Source organism: Oryzias melastigma, linkage group LG1 (assembly GCF_002922805.2).
Source record: "Oryzias melastigma strain HK-1 linkage group LG1, ASM292280v2, whole genome shotgun sequence".
Lineage (NCBI taxonomy): Eukaryota > Metazoa > Chordata > Actinopteri > Beloniformes > Adrianichthyidae > Oryzias > Oryzias melastigma.
The window spans coordinates 27,278,799-27,297,982 of record NC_050512.1 but is presented as its reverse complement, the minus strand read 5'-3'; the positions used below and the strand labels follow the sequence as shown (position 1 = coordinate 27,297,982).

General features: G+C 37.4%; 1 protein-coding gene across 3 annotated transcripts in view; it reads right to left on the bottom strand.

Moving 5' to 3' along the window:
- Positions 1-19,184, bottom strand: part of LOC112157392 (teneurin-3) — an 800,843-nt gene that overhangs the window by 234,678 nt on the left and 546,981 nt on the right. For all 3 annotated transcript variants that reach the window (XM_036213709.1, XM_024290091.2, XM_036213711.1), the window contains 2 exons: positions 19,038-19,108; positions 12,036-12,323 (listed from right to left, as the gene is read on the bottom strand). In XM_036213709.1, coding sequence (XP_036069602.1) covers positions 12,036-12,323; positions 19,038-19,108 — 359 coding nt within the window. The remainder of the gene's footprint in view (positions 1-12,035; positions 12,324-19,037; positions 19,109-19,184) is intronic.

Genomic DNA, 19,184 nt, shown 5'->3' with positions numbered 1-19,184 from the left:
TGGATGCCAACTGGGCAAATATAGAGCTATTATTTAGACATCTGTCATCTCGTTCAGCAGCACAAAACCTTCGCCACCTTGTTGGTGAACTAAAGCAATCAATCCAAACATTTTGCAGTATAGCAGATGCACACAGTATGGGTGCTGAATAAAGCGTCTTGTGTATCCAGCTCTGTTCCAATCAAGTTTTTTTTTTCTGAACTAACCAAAACAACTTCAAGACAAAAAACTGTTTAGAAAACACAGAGTGGCTGTAGGAATTACTCTGGGGAGATTACAAAAGCGACAAATTAAATGATTTAGCTGGGCTTTGGTAAAAAGGACAAAATGAGGACTAACAAGAAGATGGCAGAGGCTGCATCCTGACTGAAGCCAGATTCTGATCTGGCTATTGATGAGCTGGCATCCAAAAATGTAACAGTTGCAGACATTTTTTTCCCTTCTAAATGAAACAATAGATGCAAAATATCAGTATTTCTTTGCATAGACATAGTCATTACTCTGCAAATTGTAACCTAAGTTTATCAGCTCATGTTTTCGCTGCTTGAATCTTCTGCCACGAGTCTCAGATGGGGCTTTTCTGTTAACTAATTACTTGTTTTTTCACACACAAAGCCAAGGGCAGGCACTGCTCAAGGATAATAGAATATCTTAGCAATTAAAAGAGCTTTTTTTAAAGACTGTTTTCTGTTGTAATGCAATAATATAACCAGTTTTGTCCTTCTAGTGATGCAACCACAAGAGGGCAAAATCCATTGGTTTTATGTGCCGCCTCAAGTAAATGTGTTGAGAAAGGACAAATTAAATATTAAAAAAAAATGAACTTAAATTCCAAACAGATAGTAGCGGACTTTGCTAAAAGGATGAAAACATTTGAACACAGGACTGAAAACTGTGACTGGAATGGCCAGTCCAATGGAGTAGCTGGGGAGAGTATAGTCAGACAGCATAGAAAGGTGGTGAGTGGGGTGAATTTGGTGGTGAAGAAGATGACAAGGTCAGAGTTGAGGACAGGATGGTGGAAGCTGAAAAAGGAAGAGTGCCATGTGGCTTTTAGAGAGGATGCAGAACAGGCTTGGGAGATCATCAGTTGGACCAGAGGTGATGAAGGAGGAGGACCAACATCGATCATCTTTTGATCTATTTTCAAAGCATTTGCAGTGGTCTTTAATTATGATTATGCCATTTTTAACCAAAATAATAATAAAAAACCTGTGTCATAGTTTCTGCAGAGGAGCAGTAGTTCATTAAAAATTCACCTAAGTTGTGGGTGGGACAGTTGGCGCAAGCAATGCTGCTCCTTCTCCCTGTCACCAATCTGTTCACATGCTACCCAGCTCACAGTTTTGAGCCAAATGTCAGCTCAGGCGAAGAAAGTAGAGATAAACATTTATCTCATCCTTCTACAAGTGGATGCATCAAAATAGAGCAGAGCAGGGGCCCGCTCAATATATTTTCTAAGTAACAAATACAATCTTTTTCAAACTGCATTTTTTTATCTGCTCCTGATTCACAATAATTCGAATAAAGGAATACTCAGAAAGGCAATTTTGAGCCTACTTTTCATAATTCATGTCCTCCATCATCAGAAAAATGAACAAGAACAAGTTAAAAACACCAAAAACACAATTATAGTAGGTCTTTAAGTAGTCTGAGTCACTATGGGACAGAGATGTTTTTGCTTAAACAATTTTTTTTTTTTTTTACTTTTTTTTATTATCGTTTAGATCATACGACAACAAACAATATTAAATTGAAAACAAAAACATCTAAAAAGAATAAAAGTAGTTACTACATTTTCTTAATTACCATTGCAAAAGTTTCACATAGTTTTTTAGGGGTTGCTGGTGTCGTTCAGAAATCGTTTCCATTCATTCCACAGATCATTGTATTTAGATCTCTTTAGTTTAAGGTTGTATGTCCTTTTTTTCATATCTCCTCTACAATCCAGTCCTGTTGTTGAGGAGGCTCTGGTTGTAACCGGAGTTTTGTTATTGCTTTTTTGTTGCAACTAAAATCATTTTTGCCAAACACATATCTTCCTTCTGAACAATGTCTACCATGTTTCCTTGGCACATATCAACAAAAGTGTTTGGAATTTGACATCCAAAGATAAATTTACAGTTTCTTTCAATTTCGTCCCAGTATTTTCTTAACTTGCTGCAGCCCCAGAAAATGTGTAAATGATTTGCCTCCATTTCCTCGCACCCCCTAAACACATACAATTCTAAACATTAAAAGTCACTGATTACAAAAACCTTAATATTCCTGATTACAAAATATTAGTTATTGCTACTTTTAACTGCAGAAAAAAATGGGAATTCAAAAGACTAAAACATTTGCTAAAATAAAATCTTAACATTAAATGTTTAAACATTTGAGTTGCATCTTCAGGAATATTTCCTGGATTGTTCTTCCTCCTCCTGTGTAGATTTCTTTTGCGTTGAGGGAGCTGGATCAGATTTATGTCAACTTCACTTATGAGGTTTGTCTTTTACAACCGGCACTACAAGGGTCTGTCTTCCTCTCCTTGCCAGATTGTTTTGTAACTACTCCAGGTCAGGGTTCTCATAAGGTTTCCACCTGCAATAACTTGCTTGGTGATTTTATTTTTATTTTTTATGACCTAAGATTTTTTCCGTTCCAGCGAGTTCAGGCTGACCTGCCAAAGCCATCTGGACGAGCACCACACCTCCTTTTCTGGACCACATTCACTCTGACCACACAACTGCCGGCCTCGGTTCTCGACCAGGAAACACCTAATCAAGCTTAAAGTCTTTATCGTGACATGCTTGAATATTTGAGTCCAGCCATTAATTGTGCACATTCTGATTTTAAGCATCACAATTTCTTTTTTTATCATATACAAACAAGTGAAATACATTTTAAATTGATATATTTGCTCATAATGAAAACATAATAAAAGTAGAGTATTTTTTTAATTAGACTCAACTATTTTAATGAAATGTACAATTTTTACAGCTCAAAATAAACCCTTTCTGTTTACCTTGTTACATTCTGTTAGGTGGACTGAGGTTTACCCAACAGCCAAGCGACAATTAACATGTAGAAACACACAAACATACAAAGGCTGTGTCTTCTGCCTCTGAATTTTTAATTGCAGGAAGAGCATTTAAACAGTTGATTTAATAAATGCAGAGTGTAGGAGATAATGATGAGTGTTGTTGCTGCCAAATCTGAGCACAAATGATGCACAGGTCAGTGTTTTTTTCATATTCACACCCGCCTGACTGATCATGAGAGAAAATCAATGCTGCCTAACTTGCGGAAATATCCATCAAGTATTCATCTGACATAATCTGCTATTACTGTTACAGAGTGCCCTGACCGTGACTGCAGCATCTCCTGTTCAACATTAGACTCTATATAGTGTTCTTCTTGGTTTTTATGCCCAGATGTTATGTATGGTTGGAATATTTATTTAATCCTTTATTGGAAATAAAGCGTATTCCAAAAAAAAAGAAAAAATATGGGCAAAAAATAGGGAATTGAAAATAGTTTCAAGGGATTTGTATTAAAAAAAAAAAAGCAATGTAACTCCCTCCATGCAAAATGTGGCGAGCCTTCACACATTTCTTCGGTTTTGACCTTCTCCACAGATGATGAACATCTGGACACCCCTCGTCTTTTCAATACATCTGAATGGTGACACGAAGGGCCAACTGTGAGAATGTCCTAAATTTAACCTGCAAGGAAAAATTGCTTCCTATTATTGGAGAGTTGACCAAACTCAAGTCAATAAATCGAACCCCCTCCTGTTCTTGAATGCCGTGCAAGTACACCGGTCCCATTTTAATGACCCAGTTGGGCTATAACCGCAGTTTGACCTGAGTGTTCATGGAAACGTGGAGACTAGTTAAAACTGAAGGAGAATCAGTGGAGCCAAATGGAGATAAGTCCTTGCATAACATTTATCTTATAAGGTGTCATGTCATCACACTATCCATGGGGCTCCTTGGGGACTTTATCTATGAACGATAACGCTCCACACATTACAGCAGTGTTTCGATTTTCACATTTCCAAATGATGGACAAGAAGTCTGGAATCTCCCAGACATAAACGAGTATCATCTTATGCGTAGAATCAACATATCCCAATTATGACATATTTACAAAGTGGTCAAACCAGCCGCATGTGGAATACAAAATATACTCAAATGAATACAAATTGTAAGAAGACATCGTATGTGCATGACTACCCATAAAAAACAGTTTATACAGTGGCACATGCTGTTTTCTGAGGCTTCTTTGTATTCATTTGGTGCGGAAGTTGATTTCATGCATAAATCTACAGCAAAAATATGAGATTTTGGGGCCTATTTTAGTATACACTACGTGTGTTCACTTTTGTGTAAGTGTTAAGGCTGTAGTGTTAAGCAGCTTAGAGATGCCAAAAGGATTAAGTGTTTTGTTGACACATAGTAAAGTAATCTGGTTAGGAAAAATGACATACAGTACTCTTTTGTCAGCCAATCTCTTTTATTTACTCTTTTCTTACCTTCTTATCCCTTCTTTTTTAACTTTTGCCCTTCAATCCTTATGGGACATTGTCTGTGAACAAAGGACTTTAGCGCTTGAATTCAAAAAGAGTATGTACTTTCACTCACACAAGATGTACTGTGTTTTTTGGAGTATAAGTTGCATTTTTCTTCTGCATAGTTTGGCCGGAGGTACGATTTATACTCAGATAGAATTATATGTGATTTTTTTTTTTTTTAAATAAAAAGCAAAAACTGCTAGAAGCAACTGTAAATGTGAGTGTCAGTGTTTGCTAATGACAGCAACACAGAAGAGGAAGCACTGCGTAGTCCATGACAATATAAGAGAACTGGACCGAGTGACCCTTCCTCCCTTGGGTTCCAAATAGGAAGTATCTGCTGGGGCCAAGAAGCCAAAATCCCATGGAGTTCTATAGAAAAACAAAGCAACCCATTCTCACTCCCGACTCATCAATATATGGACGTTTGGTTCAGGCCCCCTCCAAGTCACTTTTTGACATTTTGAGTGTCCCCAGCTCTGCTCTCCGGGCCGCAAACCGCTAACGGTCCAAGGGCCGCTTGGTACCAGGCCACAGACAGGGACAAAAATGCATATGCTAATCAGGATGTCACAGAACAGGCAGACGGCTGCTTCCAAGAGCAGCAGGTTAATTAACACAGCTAAAAGTCCACAAATCTAAAATCAAGGTCAGGCAGGCAAAAGTCAGCAATGAGCAGAGAGCAACCAGAGTAGTCAGGGTCCAGGCACGGGTCGGGGAAGGCGGCAAACAAGCAGAATGAAAGATGAAGCAGGATCAGGTGAACAAGAGATCAGGTCAGAAGGAAATGCTCGGTATGCAGGAGAGGCACAAACAATACTTTGCACTGAATGTGGTCTGACCAGTGCTTAACCCTTGTGCTATCTTATGGGGTCCAGATGACCTCACCATTATATTAAAGTGTGATCTCTCCCGTGAGAAAGGTGGACAAAGGTGGACAGGATTTTATGACTGCCATAGACACCAATTAAAATAAAAAAAATCCTTGGGAAAAAAAAGGTTCTGCGTGCTGTCTTGTGGGATCCAGATGACCCCACTTTTAATGTAAGTGCCTGGGATAGCACAAGGGTTAAATGTCCTGTGACTAATTGACTGGTGAGAGTCAGATGTGGAGTCATTCAGACACTGTATGCTAGGGTTGATGGGAGATTGAGTGTAGTCAGTACTCAGGAGATGGCTACTGCTGATGACCACAGGGGGAGACAGAGTGTCAGTTCCTGACACAGGGGTCCCCAACCCTCGGGACGCAGACCGGTACTCTAACCCTAACCTGGTACCAGTTCTGCGTCTGTTACCGAATCCTCAGGGTTGGGGACCCGTGATTTAAAATGAACAGCCAGCTCGTCAAAAAGCAAAGAGCCAGCACATCAAAAAACAAGTCGGGGACACTCCTTTTTTTTAAGATTTTTGCTAGTCTTAATTTTTTTCACAGGAGTTCTTCAAGTTATACACCGGCCAACCAGATGCCTCATTGTGTTGCCCGCCGACCCCCACCTCGAACGTTCAAAATGTTTTACAGATTCTCCTTAGCTCGCTTTCAGTGGTAGGGGGTGTGTCCTTCCAACAAGCTCACTCTTGATAGGCGACAGAAGTTGCTATAGTAATGTTGACTCAGACTGACTGGGACCAATCAGTGATTATTTACCTGGTGACATCTGTATCCCTGAAAAAACGCAAACTGAATTGACTTAATTTGCTAGAGATGAAAGTAAATCTTTTTAAATGGGTGATGTCACACTTGCTCAGTCCAGGTCTCTATAAACAGTCAATGCCTCAGTCTTAAAATGCCCTGAAGTTGTTCAAAAGCGACAAATTGGATGAAGAATTCAACGGATTTAGTGACTTGATGTCATAGAGTTTAGTGGACTTGTTGTGTTATGGTTTTCTAAATGATTGGTCATATGTTGCACTAATATACTAGCTTCCCCTTATGTTTCGTGAAGCTAAATACGGTTATGGTTGTGAAGTGTGCATATATTCCATCTATCATTGGTATCTATTCCTTTATTATGATTTGCATTTTAAGATGAAATATCTGTTCTTGGTCTTGCATCCTGTTAAATAAATTTTTTCCAGAACTTTGACCTATATATAACTTTTTTCTTCTTTATTATGCAATTTTTTTCCTGCGACTTTTACTCCAGAGTGGCTTATAGAGCAATAAATACATTGAGTAGTGAGAGAAGGCAAAGAATAAACAAATATCGTTGATCTGGGATTTGTTACTTGAGCATTAATTATTGTTCAAATAGCCAGTCCTTCCTGTTCAGCCAAATGAACATATATATAGAAAGGCAAATCTGTCAATTGTTGAGAACACTCAGAAAACATGCATCAGTCAACATAAATACAAATGCATCCTCATTTTTCTGCTCTTGTAGTTGAGATCATCAGTATCATGTAACTGGGCGAGCAGTAGCTGAGTACCCACGAGCCCAGACACCACAAAAGTGTTTGTCTCACAGTGTGTGTGTGTGCGCACGTTTAGGTGTGTGTCCACTGGGGAGCCGGCCAGACGTCTATGGTCTAATATTTCCTCTCAGGAGAACAAACAATGAGAAGCTTCACCCTTTTTCCCTTCTACCTTTATTCTCAGCTTTCCCTTCTCCCCTGTTCAATTACTATATCTTTCCTGCTGTCTGATCTCTTTCCCTCTTCCACCATTCTACTTTCTCTTGATGTTATCTCTTTATTCTCTCACTTCCTACTGCAACAAAGCTGCAGATGCAGTAACAAGGGTTGCTTTAAGAAAGACTTTGCTGGGTTTGCCTTGACTTGTTGGGACCTTTTTTTATCTGCCTTTTATATTATATTATATTATATATATATATATATAGCCATTAGTTGTATTTTTATTTACATTGAACAAAAATGTAAATGCAACATTTTTGTACATACACAAAATAACGTTTCTTTCAAATATAGTTCACAAATCAGTCTTTGGACGTTCTTGGATGTATGACATAACGATGGGCTTCAAGATCTCACCACTGTATCTCTGCAAATTAAAAAATGAAATACATAAAACACACCTGTGTTCTTTGTCCGTAACACACGCCTGCCCAAACAATAACCGTACTGCCACTATAAGCAACTACCTGGCCAGCTCTATGCAAAGGAGATGCATTGCACCACATGAGGCAAATGGTGGTCACACCTGACACTGACCTGTTTCCTGAATCTCCAGATCCTGCGATAAAACAAAACGTCAAGTTTCAGAGTGGCCTTTTATTGCAGCTAACCTAACGCCTGGTTCATACTGGACGGGAAAGCGCTGCAAAGAGGGAATGGAGAGCACTTCCATTAAGCGCCCTTGCTAACCTATAGTGTAGTTGACACCAGACGGGGAGTGCCGCGGTCCTCCGCGGAAGGCTGGCGCTGTGCAGCAGATCGTTTCGGTGTCTGGTCTATTTTGTGCACGAGCCTCAAGCAAGAAACATGAGAAAATTTGGTTTATTTTCAAAATATAACCAATTTTTCACAATAAAACACTTCGATTGACGAATGCGATCATGTTTTTGTATCAAAACAGACTGTAGAGATGAAAACAAACATACACTCACAACACACACACACCGACTTACACACACATAGAGATCGACGTAGTGGGCTGGGTCTGAAGCGGAAGGTGGGGCTGGGTTTGATAAATTACAGAAGTGTACTAACTAACTACTTGCGTTTTCTTAGCAGAAACACGGGGTGATATTTTTAGGTTAATAACTTATTAACTAATAATGGCAAAACCAAAAAAAAAAAAAAAGCTCTAGCAGAAGCACCTGTCGACTGCCATGTGAACTGCAGAGAGCAGATGCCGCGCTTGCGTCCCTTCGTGACGCTTCCGACGCTAAATCACAGATTTAGGGAGAATTGTGAACAATATTTGAGAAAAAAAAAATTATTTTGTGTTTGTAGAATTTTTTACTTGATCTTATGACAAATAGGAGCAAAACACAAGTGTTGCATTTATATGTTTGTTTAGTGCAATACAGTATGACACTGGACCTCTTTGAAATTCAGTTTAGTCAATTTTGCAATGCATTCATACCCAAATGCATGACTATACTAGTTTAGGTTCAGTGACATAAAATTGTTGTAGCAAATAAAAGAAGACAGTCATCAAATTTACAGACTAAAATGAATGTATGTTGCTATACTGCTGAAGGAAAAAAGACTGTGAGCGAGTCTTTGCGGCAGAAAAACTGACAAAGCCTTTGACAGAAGATTCTGTGCTGCTTCAACAGTGTATTCTCAGCGGGAAAGCAGTTGTTGTCCATTATTTTTTGCAATTTATGCAACATTTCACTTTGCAAAGTCAGCTCCAATGGCTTCCACACAGGGAAACATACTTTTTTTATATGTTTGTTCAATTTCTTCAATTGTCTTTGATTCTGTTCTTTCAAAGAAAAAAAAAAGAAAAAAAAAACAATCACATGAAAACAGAGTTCACAGCAGGCATGTAGAATATTACCACTAAATAGCCAACGCTTCTTCAAAATGAGAGTGGGACGAAGAGTCAAGGAGGGTTCCTCACCAAGGCAACCTTCTTCCCTCTCCGGTCAGAACTGAAGTGGTGCTTCATAGTCCCAACCATGTATGTATCCTGGCATGATCTACACCTTTCGTCAGATTCATTATGTCTGTATGAAGCTCGGGGGCAAATGTATTGAACTGTCAGGTGCTGGACATATTAAAAAATAACACGAGGAGCTAGAAATAGACCTTTGGAGTCTGATCCCTATTCTCCTTGAAGCTCGTGATCCTTTTACCGCTTTCAGATTTGATTCTGCAGAGCTTTCTTTTTGCTTTTAATACCAAACTTCTCACTCATTTCAGTCTCCTTCTCCAAATTCTTTTACTTGTTCGGTAGCTTTCTCGGGTCACTGGTTTATTATCTCTTATTAGTTGGGAAGCACTCCAGTATTCCTGTGGGGACGGTGTTCTCTACAAAGCTTCTTTGCTTCTTTGTCTGTCACACACTCCTGGCATGGATTTCACATCTATGTGGCTCACTGAGTGCAAGTCAAAGAGCAAACTGAGAGAATTTGAGCAAAATTTCAGAGTAAGAGCATTTTTGACAGCTTTATGTTGGTAGTTCGATGACAATATTCGTAGTCCTTTAACCAATTTTCAATTAGAGGATCGGAAGGGAAGCTGCATATACGTTTAGTGAAAAGTCATATGATGTATTTTGCGGAAAAAAAAATGTTTGATCATCTTTTGAACTAGTTTAAAAGCGTTTTCATGTGGTTTTTAATTATGATTTTGTCATTTTTAGCCAAAAAAAAGAAAAAAAACTGTGTTTTTCTCAAATTCATAGATTCTACTGAATGCCAGTAGTTCATAAAAAACTTCCTTCTTAGTTGTGGGCGAGACCATTGGTGGAGAGTAACCCCGCCCCCTTCCCCTCCCCCATTATGGAGCGGAGCAGGGACCTTAAGGCCCGCCCACCATATTTTCTACATAACAAATACGATCTTTTTCAAAGATCTGGCCCTGATTCACAACAATTTTAATAAAAAAATATCTGAAATGCTAATTTAAGCTTAATTTTCTTAATATATGTCGTAGCTCATGAGAAAAATGCCACAGGAACATGTTAAAAACACCATTTTAATCGGAGTGGGTCTTTGAAAAAGTAAGAATTTAAGATTAAAAAAAGGTATACTTTTAAAATAAGAGGTGTTGAGCTTCATAAATATGAGCAGTTGGGTTGTGGATAAACATGTACACCCATCACCTACTTCCTCTACCTGCTCCCCCTCACACCTTCTTACAACAGAAATGTCACCGTCAATTAAGGATGCACTGGCAGTTTTTCTCACCTTCACTACTTTACACCTTTCTTTTTTCTGCCGTCTTTTTCTTACTATGAATGTATCTTATTAACACATTTCCCAGCCTGTATTCCTTTTGTTTTATAACAAACGTCCCAATGGCTTTTTTTTTTGTTTTGGGTTTAATTTCTGCTCTCTTATGTTCAATTATTTTGTTTGTTTGCTTCATGTTTTCCCATCAACTATCGTGTTCATCTTACAACAGATGGTACAGTGTTTTTCTGAGTGTGTTGGCCTCTTTCCTGTCCTCTTCAAGGAACAATCCTCAAACTGAGTCTGGTTCTGCAGGAGGTTTTCCTCTCAAATGATTACTCAGTATGCAAATTAAATCAAACACCTTTGAAAGTATATTTTGCTCTCTTTAACCCTTTAACACAGGAGCTCCAGTGTTTATGTTTTTTGATTTACTGTAACTTTTCAACCATTAACACGCGCCACTTTTCTCCTTCACAATCTGCTAGAATTATCGTGATAACGACTGAATAGTTACAATATGTTAAAGATTTTGTGTTTAAGCGTCACCAGATATTAAAGAGTTAAGGCCATTACTAAAATACAGTTAAAACAATCTGACTTCGTTGAGTTCATCTTGATTAAATGGAATTATAACAATTATAACTAACTTTTATTTTTGCAAATTTACAAAAACAGCTAAAACACAGTGATCAAACCGGGGAGCAATGAAATGTTTCTTGTTCAAAGGGCGCAGCATAAAAAATGCACATACCGTGACTAACAAATCTGGTTAGGTAAAGCTCACACATACCTGAACAGAATTAGTTTCTAATTCATTAACCAGTAATTTCATATCTAACCCCACAATTATGGCCAAATGCAGCTGAGAGCATCTGTGGAAACTTAAGCCTTTTAGGACGCCCACACAAATACACACAGAGACACAAAATTGTGTTTTTAAAAGTCAATTAGCCTGCTGAAAATTTGATGACTAGGCAACTTCAGAGATACACAGTTTCCTCCAGAGCACTGATTTCTACAGCAACGTGTCATTTAATAAAAGCACGAATAAACTAATATTGAAAATACAGTGACTCAGCAGTTTATCTCGGTTAATTAAAGCATCACTTCTTAATGAAAATAAGTGAGCGATTATGTTTATCCAGTTTAATGAAAACATTGTACATTTCATTATGTGTGTCTGTGTGAAGGTAAGATACAAAGGAGCTCCTTGGTGAGAATACACCTGTTTGGGAAAGCAACCCAGAGGATTGAACCTCCATCCATACCTCCAGTGATGAAAAAAACAATTCTTGAAGACCAAGACATGCACACACAAATTATAAACAACTACAATGTTCTAATTCGGTCTTTAGAAGGAAGCTTTTCAGCTCACATATGACATGTAGTGTAATGCATGGCGGTGGAAGGTTCATAATTTGGGTTTGTTTTCTACCAATGTACCTGATCACACGTGAGGAAAAAGTCCACTTTATACTAAAGTCATTGAAATCCAAATATCATCATACATATATAGTAAACGTTTGCCTCTTTACTAAGACTATGACCCAACGTAGTGCCAAAGTGTTAAACCATTGTAGAAGTTGAGCACTTTGTCAAAAAAAATAAAATAAAATAAAAATAAAAGGTAAAGAATCCTAAAAATACAAAAATAAACGTTTTCCTACCATTGTCGCTGTCGGACTTGTTCTCGTGTTCCGTGTCTGTAAGAGTCAGCACTGAGTTGGAGCGGCTGGACAGGCAGGAACTTCTCCCCGACGATTTGCCCAAACCCCCTCGGCCCCACAACCTCATGGCCCGTTCTGGTGACATCACAGCCTGGCTGTCTGGATCCGTGTCCTGGGCGGTACCGACCGAGAAGCCGCGGTGGGGAAGGCCGATATCAGAGCAGAATGCCAGGCCACGACGTGGCGGCGGCTCACAGATCCCAAGCTGACGGAGACTGAAGTGCTGTCCTGTCACAGAAAAACAGACACACATTTCTTATTTATGAATTTGTCCTAAGCTTGATTGCCTGCAGTCAAAATGTCCCTAAATGAAGTTATTTTAAGTGGTTTTTAAACAAAAAATAACAGTAAATGTCGCAAAAAGCAATATATTTTTTTTAAAACAGTGAGTTTCACTGACCTCTAATCGATTTTCTGTGGTAAATGTTTTGATATGACAAAACTACAAAAGAAATGATAGATTGTGAGACTATTATGGGTACTGTAGTCAGGAACCTCATGAACTCATACACTATGTACTGTCCTTCAACTGTTTGTGAAAGTTGAATAAAGTTTGAGTTAGTTTACTACTTACTTTCTACTTTACAGTTACTTTTTAAACCTAAAACAAGATTTTTTTTTTCTTTAACCAGAGAGTCCCAAAAGAGGTGTAAAAGAACTACATGTGGGTTTGGACCCTCAGGTCACAGAACCCTGGTCTAAGATGATGAAGGTTCTATTTCTAAGATCAACGACAAAATGCTAAATTGCTTAAAGAAGTAGCTCACTGAAAAAACAATTCATGAATAAGAACATACACCGTTTACAAGAACTATTTCAACTGGAAACAGCATGATTAATGTGAAGAAATAACAGAGAAATCTACGAGAGAGCCATCCTTGACCAACACATGAAACTGGGAAATAAAAAGTTGTGGTAGGAATTCTTCACTCATGACTTGCTATGGATCATGATACTTTCACCAGAAGCTTCGGCTATGCTTCTGAAACTTGACTTTGCAGTCCAGCTGTGCTTTGAAGTTCTCAAGAAAGAAAAAAAAAACCCAACCTTTATGACTCTGTACGAGCTGTCACACAGAAACTGGACTGAAACCAGGAGAAAGCCCAAGAACATTTCTAAATAATTTAAAATACACAAAAGCTCAGAGGCCTTTGTCAGAAAATTATAAATGAATCAGGTTGAGCAGGAATTAGCAAAATTTGCTGGTTGAATTAGGTTTTTAATGATAAATCATTTTATTTTCTTGTGTTTTCATTACTTAATCTGTGTTTAATGCTAGGTGCAACACAAATAAAATAAACATTTATCGAATTAGGTTGAATAATCAAGGTCTGAAAGTGGATTTTATGAGGAGTTAACTATTTTTTTTATAACATGAATGTGGAATACCTCAATTAAAATTAATATAGATGTAAAAATTAGCACAATGTAGCTCCTTTTATAAAAGGGGATTTTACATGAGCTGTATATAATTGATGACACAACAAGAGATAATGAGAATTGCTGTCCAATTAAAAGTTAAATTAATTTTAAATGAGATCCAATTAGGACATCAGTGAAACTCAATGTGATAAGATGATTGAGTCATTATGATTTTGCATTACTTAAATATTGACTGTCCTGTAATTGGAAGTGGGGGAAAAATTAATGCTCTGCAGTTGGGCATTTTTCTTTGAAATGTTCATTTGCCCTGTTCTTGTTCTTATTTTAATGAAACTTCAATAAGTCACTTTCATTGGGTCATTATCCCTCTCTGCCAGAAATGTTATTTCACCGTACACATTTACTGATGTCCTTGAAATTTAGATTTCAGAATACATTTATTAAATATATTGACCAGAAAAATGGAACCAGGAAGGATAATTGTTGAAAAAAAATATGTATCACGTTTAAACAATAATATTGCCTCTGAATGTTTTCATTTGTGGATATGCTTAAGACTCTTAAATCCATCTTCAAATGCTTTTACTTTCACAAACGGGCAGACAGCTGGTTCCACGTGCAGCATGTTTATTGGTTCAGACAGGAATTGAACACAGCTAAAAGTCCTCAAAGCTAAATCAGGCTCAGACAGGCAGAGGTCAACCATGAGCATATGATCATCCAAGAAGATTAGAGGTGTCAGAGTCCAGGCGATGGTCAGGGCAGGCAGCACGCAATTAGAGATGATGCAGGGTCAGAAGAGAAGATCAGGTCCAGGTAGAAATGCTCAGTAATGCAGGCCAGGTGGCACAAACAATACTCTGCACAGAGTGTGGCTCTGTGTGCTGCTTAAGAAGCAGGTGAGTGATTGTCAGATTGGAGACAGCTGAGCAGCATCCCGGAACTGTGGGCTGGGGCTGCTGGGAGATGTAGTGCAGTCCTTACTCTGGAGATAGCTCCTGCCGGTGACGAGAAGGGGAGACAGAGCTCTGACTCCTGACATTTACCATCCCTAATCATGCTTTTTTTTCTTTAACAGATACTCCAATTATGGCCCATATCATTATAATGTCACCACTGTGTTTTTACTAAATTAACAGACTTTCTTCACTTATTAACTAACTTATAAGAGCTTGAGCAAAATGCAACATCTACGAAAGCTTTCAACAGTTTTTTTAAGATTTTCACTAAACTGACACTCCAATGAAAGTCATTTTTCTCATAATAGAGGACCGAAATAAATTTAAAACAATTTAAAACTGCATTTAGAAGTATTTCTTAATTCAAATTGCATTTGATTAGAAAACTGGATGCTAGAAAAACCTGGGGCTAATGACGCAGCTACTTATTGGGTTTGCCAAAATCCCTCTTACCACTCCGCTTCTCTGCCCCCTTATGCGGATTCATTTTCCTCGTCCTGAGCTGAAATGTTCCAATATTTCTCGCCATTATTTTTGCACCGCTAATGCTAACTTGGGGCTATAAGCTTGCGTGTAAGCACGCAGACAGAGCTATTAGTGACAAGGAGGGGAAGGGGGTGGGGTTGCAATGAGCCAACAGTCCCACCCTTAGGCCAGATTTGTAAATCTTGTTTTACTTATTTATTTATTTAAAAGAGACAGGACAAAAAAAGCATTGTTACAATTTCAAATCCAACTGATGCTACGTCCACAGGCCATCTAGCTAACAGCTAATTTATAGACCAGGTCCCTGAGAATAAACAAAACAGTAACAAACAACAAAGACACAAACATTAACACATAAAATACAGAATAATCACAACAAAACACTGGTGAAACAATAGCTCTAATGTTCACAGGCTTGATTGAACTTAAAGGGTAACCAAACAGGGAAGTTGGAGGCTGACTCCACCCACAGCTGAAATTTGAAAATCCAGTCAGATGGGGTGGGGCTTGGGGGCTGGATCATTACTGGAGCTTCAGATCATGATGTGAGACCTCTGAAAGTTACATGGTTTGACCAATCATAAAACTCAACTCCAATGCATCCTTTAAACCTGTAGGGGGCAGCACACAGACAGTTTCTGACTATATTTTCAAGAATTAAACAAGTTTATTTTAATTTGTGAAAAAGTTGGCAATGACTAACAGACAGTACTTTTAAAGCCCTATTTATAGAGACTAACAGCCAAAAAAAGTTGATTTAGGGGATTGGTTACCCTTTAAGCCATTGTTTTAAACATGTCTCAAAAACTCCAAAGGCTTTTTTGATTTTGGCTAAAAATGGCACAGTTGTAGTTAAAAGTTATGTGCAACTTTAAAGGGCCTATATCCTGCTCATTTCGTGGATTGGGGAGAGCTGGTGCTCAGAGAGCAGAGTTTTAGAAGAATTCTCAGAGATTGCTTGAATGTAGGTGGTTTTTCGTGAGAAATGAACATTTAAAGCTCTAAAAAAGGTTGATTTTGCATGATATAGGCCAGGGTAAATAGTAACTGGTAAATGGCGTACACTTGTATAGCGCTTTTCTACCTTCCTCGAAGGCCCAAAGCGCTTTACAGTCAAAGATCCATTCACCCATTCACACACTGGTGGCTGAATACTGGTGCCAACCTTCCATTAGAGGCAATGTGATGTCCAAAGACACTTCGACACATGGCGGAATCAAATCAATATTCTGATGAGTGGTCGGCCGCCCTCCTGCTGCACTACAAACGCCCCAAACTGTCTGTCAAACTCCAGGCCTCGAGGGCCTGTAGAACACCGGCCCTTGTGGCTCTTCAAGTTCCTTTAGTAGAGAAATTCTTGATTCAAACTTGAAAGTAGTTTACATGTAAAAATGATCTTCAGTTTGCTTCTTAATTTCGTTTTTTGTCCTCCTAACTGTGCATAATCCTTCAGTTATATACCTTTAAAAAAAGTAGAATACATTTCAAATATTTTTTTAAGCATTTTTTGCAAGATCTTGTAAGCTGCCTTAAGGTAACCAGAAAACTTTAGGAGCGGAAAAGTGGGTGAGTGGAACAGTTCCTTCTAGCACTTCACAACTTAATTGATCCCTTTGACTCTCCAACCCTTTAGGCCTTGGCAAATGATATCATCAACAATTTTTTGCATTTCTTTTGTCCCCAAGTACATACCACACCTCTGGCAAGAACTGCAAAGGGTGCTGGAGATAAATTTGCTCCCTTTCCTTTTCAGGCTAAATTCCCAACAGTGGTGGGTTGAAACAGATCTGGAAAAAGGCATGGGAAGGAGCAGAGGGGGCTGTTCCTGTCAAACTGGGGCAACAATTCTTCAAGTTTGAAAACTTCCGGCACTCATTAGAGGAGAGGATGATCTGCACTGGAGTCTTTGTTAATTTACTACAAATACTGACATCTTAGAGAACAGCATTAGCTTTTGAAGATATTTTTACTTCTTCTTGCATTTCCTTTGGGCTTAGCCCTCAACTCATGAAGCGGGATTTAAGAATCAGAAAAAGTGAACATAAACAGGCAAAAAAAGGCAATTTTTTTGCTTAATTGTTTGAAGGTGGTAGTAATTTTCTTTCAGATCAAATAAATATTGATCATAAATAAAGTGAACTGTGTTGTTATGTTCATCTGTTAACTATTAACTTGATAATTGATGTTTGTGACATATTCTCCTTCTCTTCTTTGATATCACACAAAAGTTCCCCAAACAATAAGTTGATCAGTTTTCCGGAGGAAAATGTCAGATACTGAAAGAGTCACTGAACTGCAAAAACACAAAATCTCACAATAACTCTGGAATTTTATTTGATTTTAACAAACATCTTTAAAATAGCTTTATAAAAATAAATAAATAAATAAATAAATAAAAAAACCACATTACATAATATTTTTGAGCAGAAGTTTTATTTTTGATTGTGAATAGTCCTTTAAGAAACAGATTTGCTTGGTTTGTGGAAAATGGAAAGTTTTATTTCACAAATAAATTTGATACAAGTGTATCCTTAAGTGATGGTAATTATGATCTATACATAAAGACAGTTTTACTCTTTTAGGGCTTAAAAATAGGATAAACTATATTTTTGAAGAAATAAACAATTTTTTGAGCAAAACATGCTTATTTTAACCCTTTAATGTTACTAATTTGCAACATACCATTAAATCCAGAATTGCACTTAATTTAGCATCACCTTGAACAGCAAAAAAATTTTTTAAGATGTTTATTTTTAAAAGCTGAAAATAAAGTCAGGTGATGAAGGGGTTAGACACAATATTTCAAATTAACAAGTGAGTTTAGCTCATTTAATCATGTACTTATTTTAAAAAGTCTCACCAAGACAAAATCTACTAGTTCTTTTGGCAGATTTTTGTTATTAATTAAAATAAATGTGCTAATAGTAACAAACGTCTTCTCTGATTTTAACTTATTCTGAGAAGATATTTTCCAGTGTGGTCATTGTTGCTTTACAGTTGATCAAAACAACTTTTTTTTAGACATTTTTACCATTTTTCCAGTCTTGTTGTGGGATTATTATTACTATTATTTTGTGATTAATTAGTCAGGACATTTAATTATTAATCTAAATAATCTATTTTTGATCTAACCAAACATTTTTTGTGAAAATTTATGACATTATGGTGCAGAAAAAAGATCTAGTAAAAAAGTGGTCCTAAGAAGTCTTTCCTATAAAGTTTCCCATAAATGGTTTATTTTCATTTTGAAAAATTACCAAAAAAACAAACAAAAAAAATATCATGTCCAAAGTTCTTTAAAATAACACATAAAAAAACAGTAGGATTTTTTTCTGATTATTATTGATTCAAATATAGAATAAAATTGACTGTATTGCAATTTTAAGAAGTCCTAGTTTGTCTGCAATTATTTAATTTCGATGAACGCAATAATTTGACTTCCTTAGCTTTTACAAATTGTGACGACTGAAAAAAATCAACAGTAGAGTAGTTGCAATCTTAAGACGTTTATATGTGATAAATGTAGAACTTCTAATGCCCCTCCCTAACCCCTAAATACTCAAAAACTATATAGTGCGGGACTATATAGTGGATTTTAAAAGCAATTCGGACACGATGTTCACAACTTTTCTTTTGTTTTTCTAAACGCCGGATATGACATCATCAATTTCACAAAGTTAAAATTGAATCAATACGAACATTTCATGATGTTTATTTATGACTCCATTGTGTTCTAAAGGTGAATATGTGGATGGTTCATTCAAAAATTACATTTAAACATGTTTTTTTGTTCAAATTGTTCGACCGCAATGCATTGTGGTCTGTATTTGCTAATCTAGTGACCATCAATGCACACTAGTTTTGTGCAAAGACTTCTGGGAAATTACTAGTGTACTCGATTTTTGAATTAGAAGATTTAGACGGCACTAGAAAATGGAGAACGCACTATATAGTGATTAGAAAGAGAATTCGGACATAGCTACAGATTTTGAATGTCGGTATAGTTGAAATAAGTTTGATCTCGCTCTTCATCTTCTTCTGAACATTTAAGTGAGAATTTTGTAGCTTACAACACAAACAGAAGTCGGAACTGTTTGTGAGCAGAAACACTCACCTTGCCTGCTGTAATCATCCTGCTCACGGTGAACCATCTCTTTGTGTCCCTTCGTAGTGCCGTATAGTAACCTGTTCAAAAACAAGAGCAAAACTCCCTTATTTCTGTCACTAAAACTCAGTGCGGCAGGAAAAAAAAAAAAAAAAA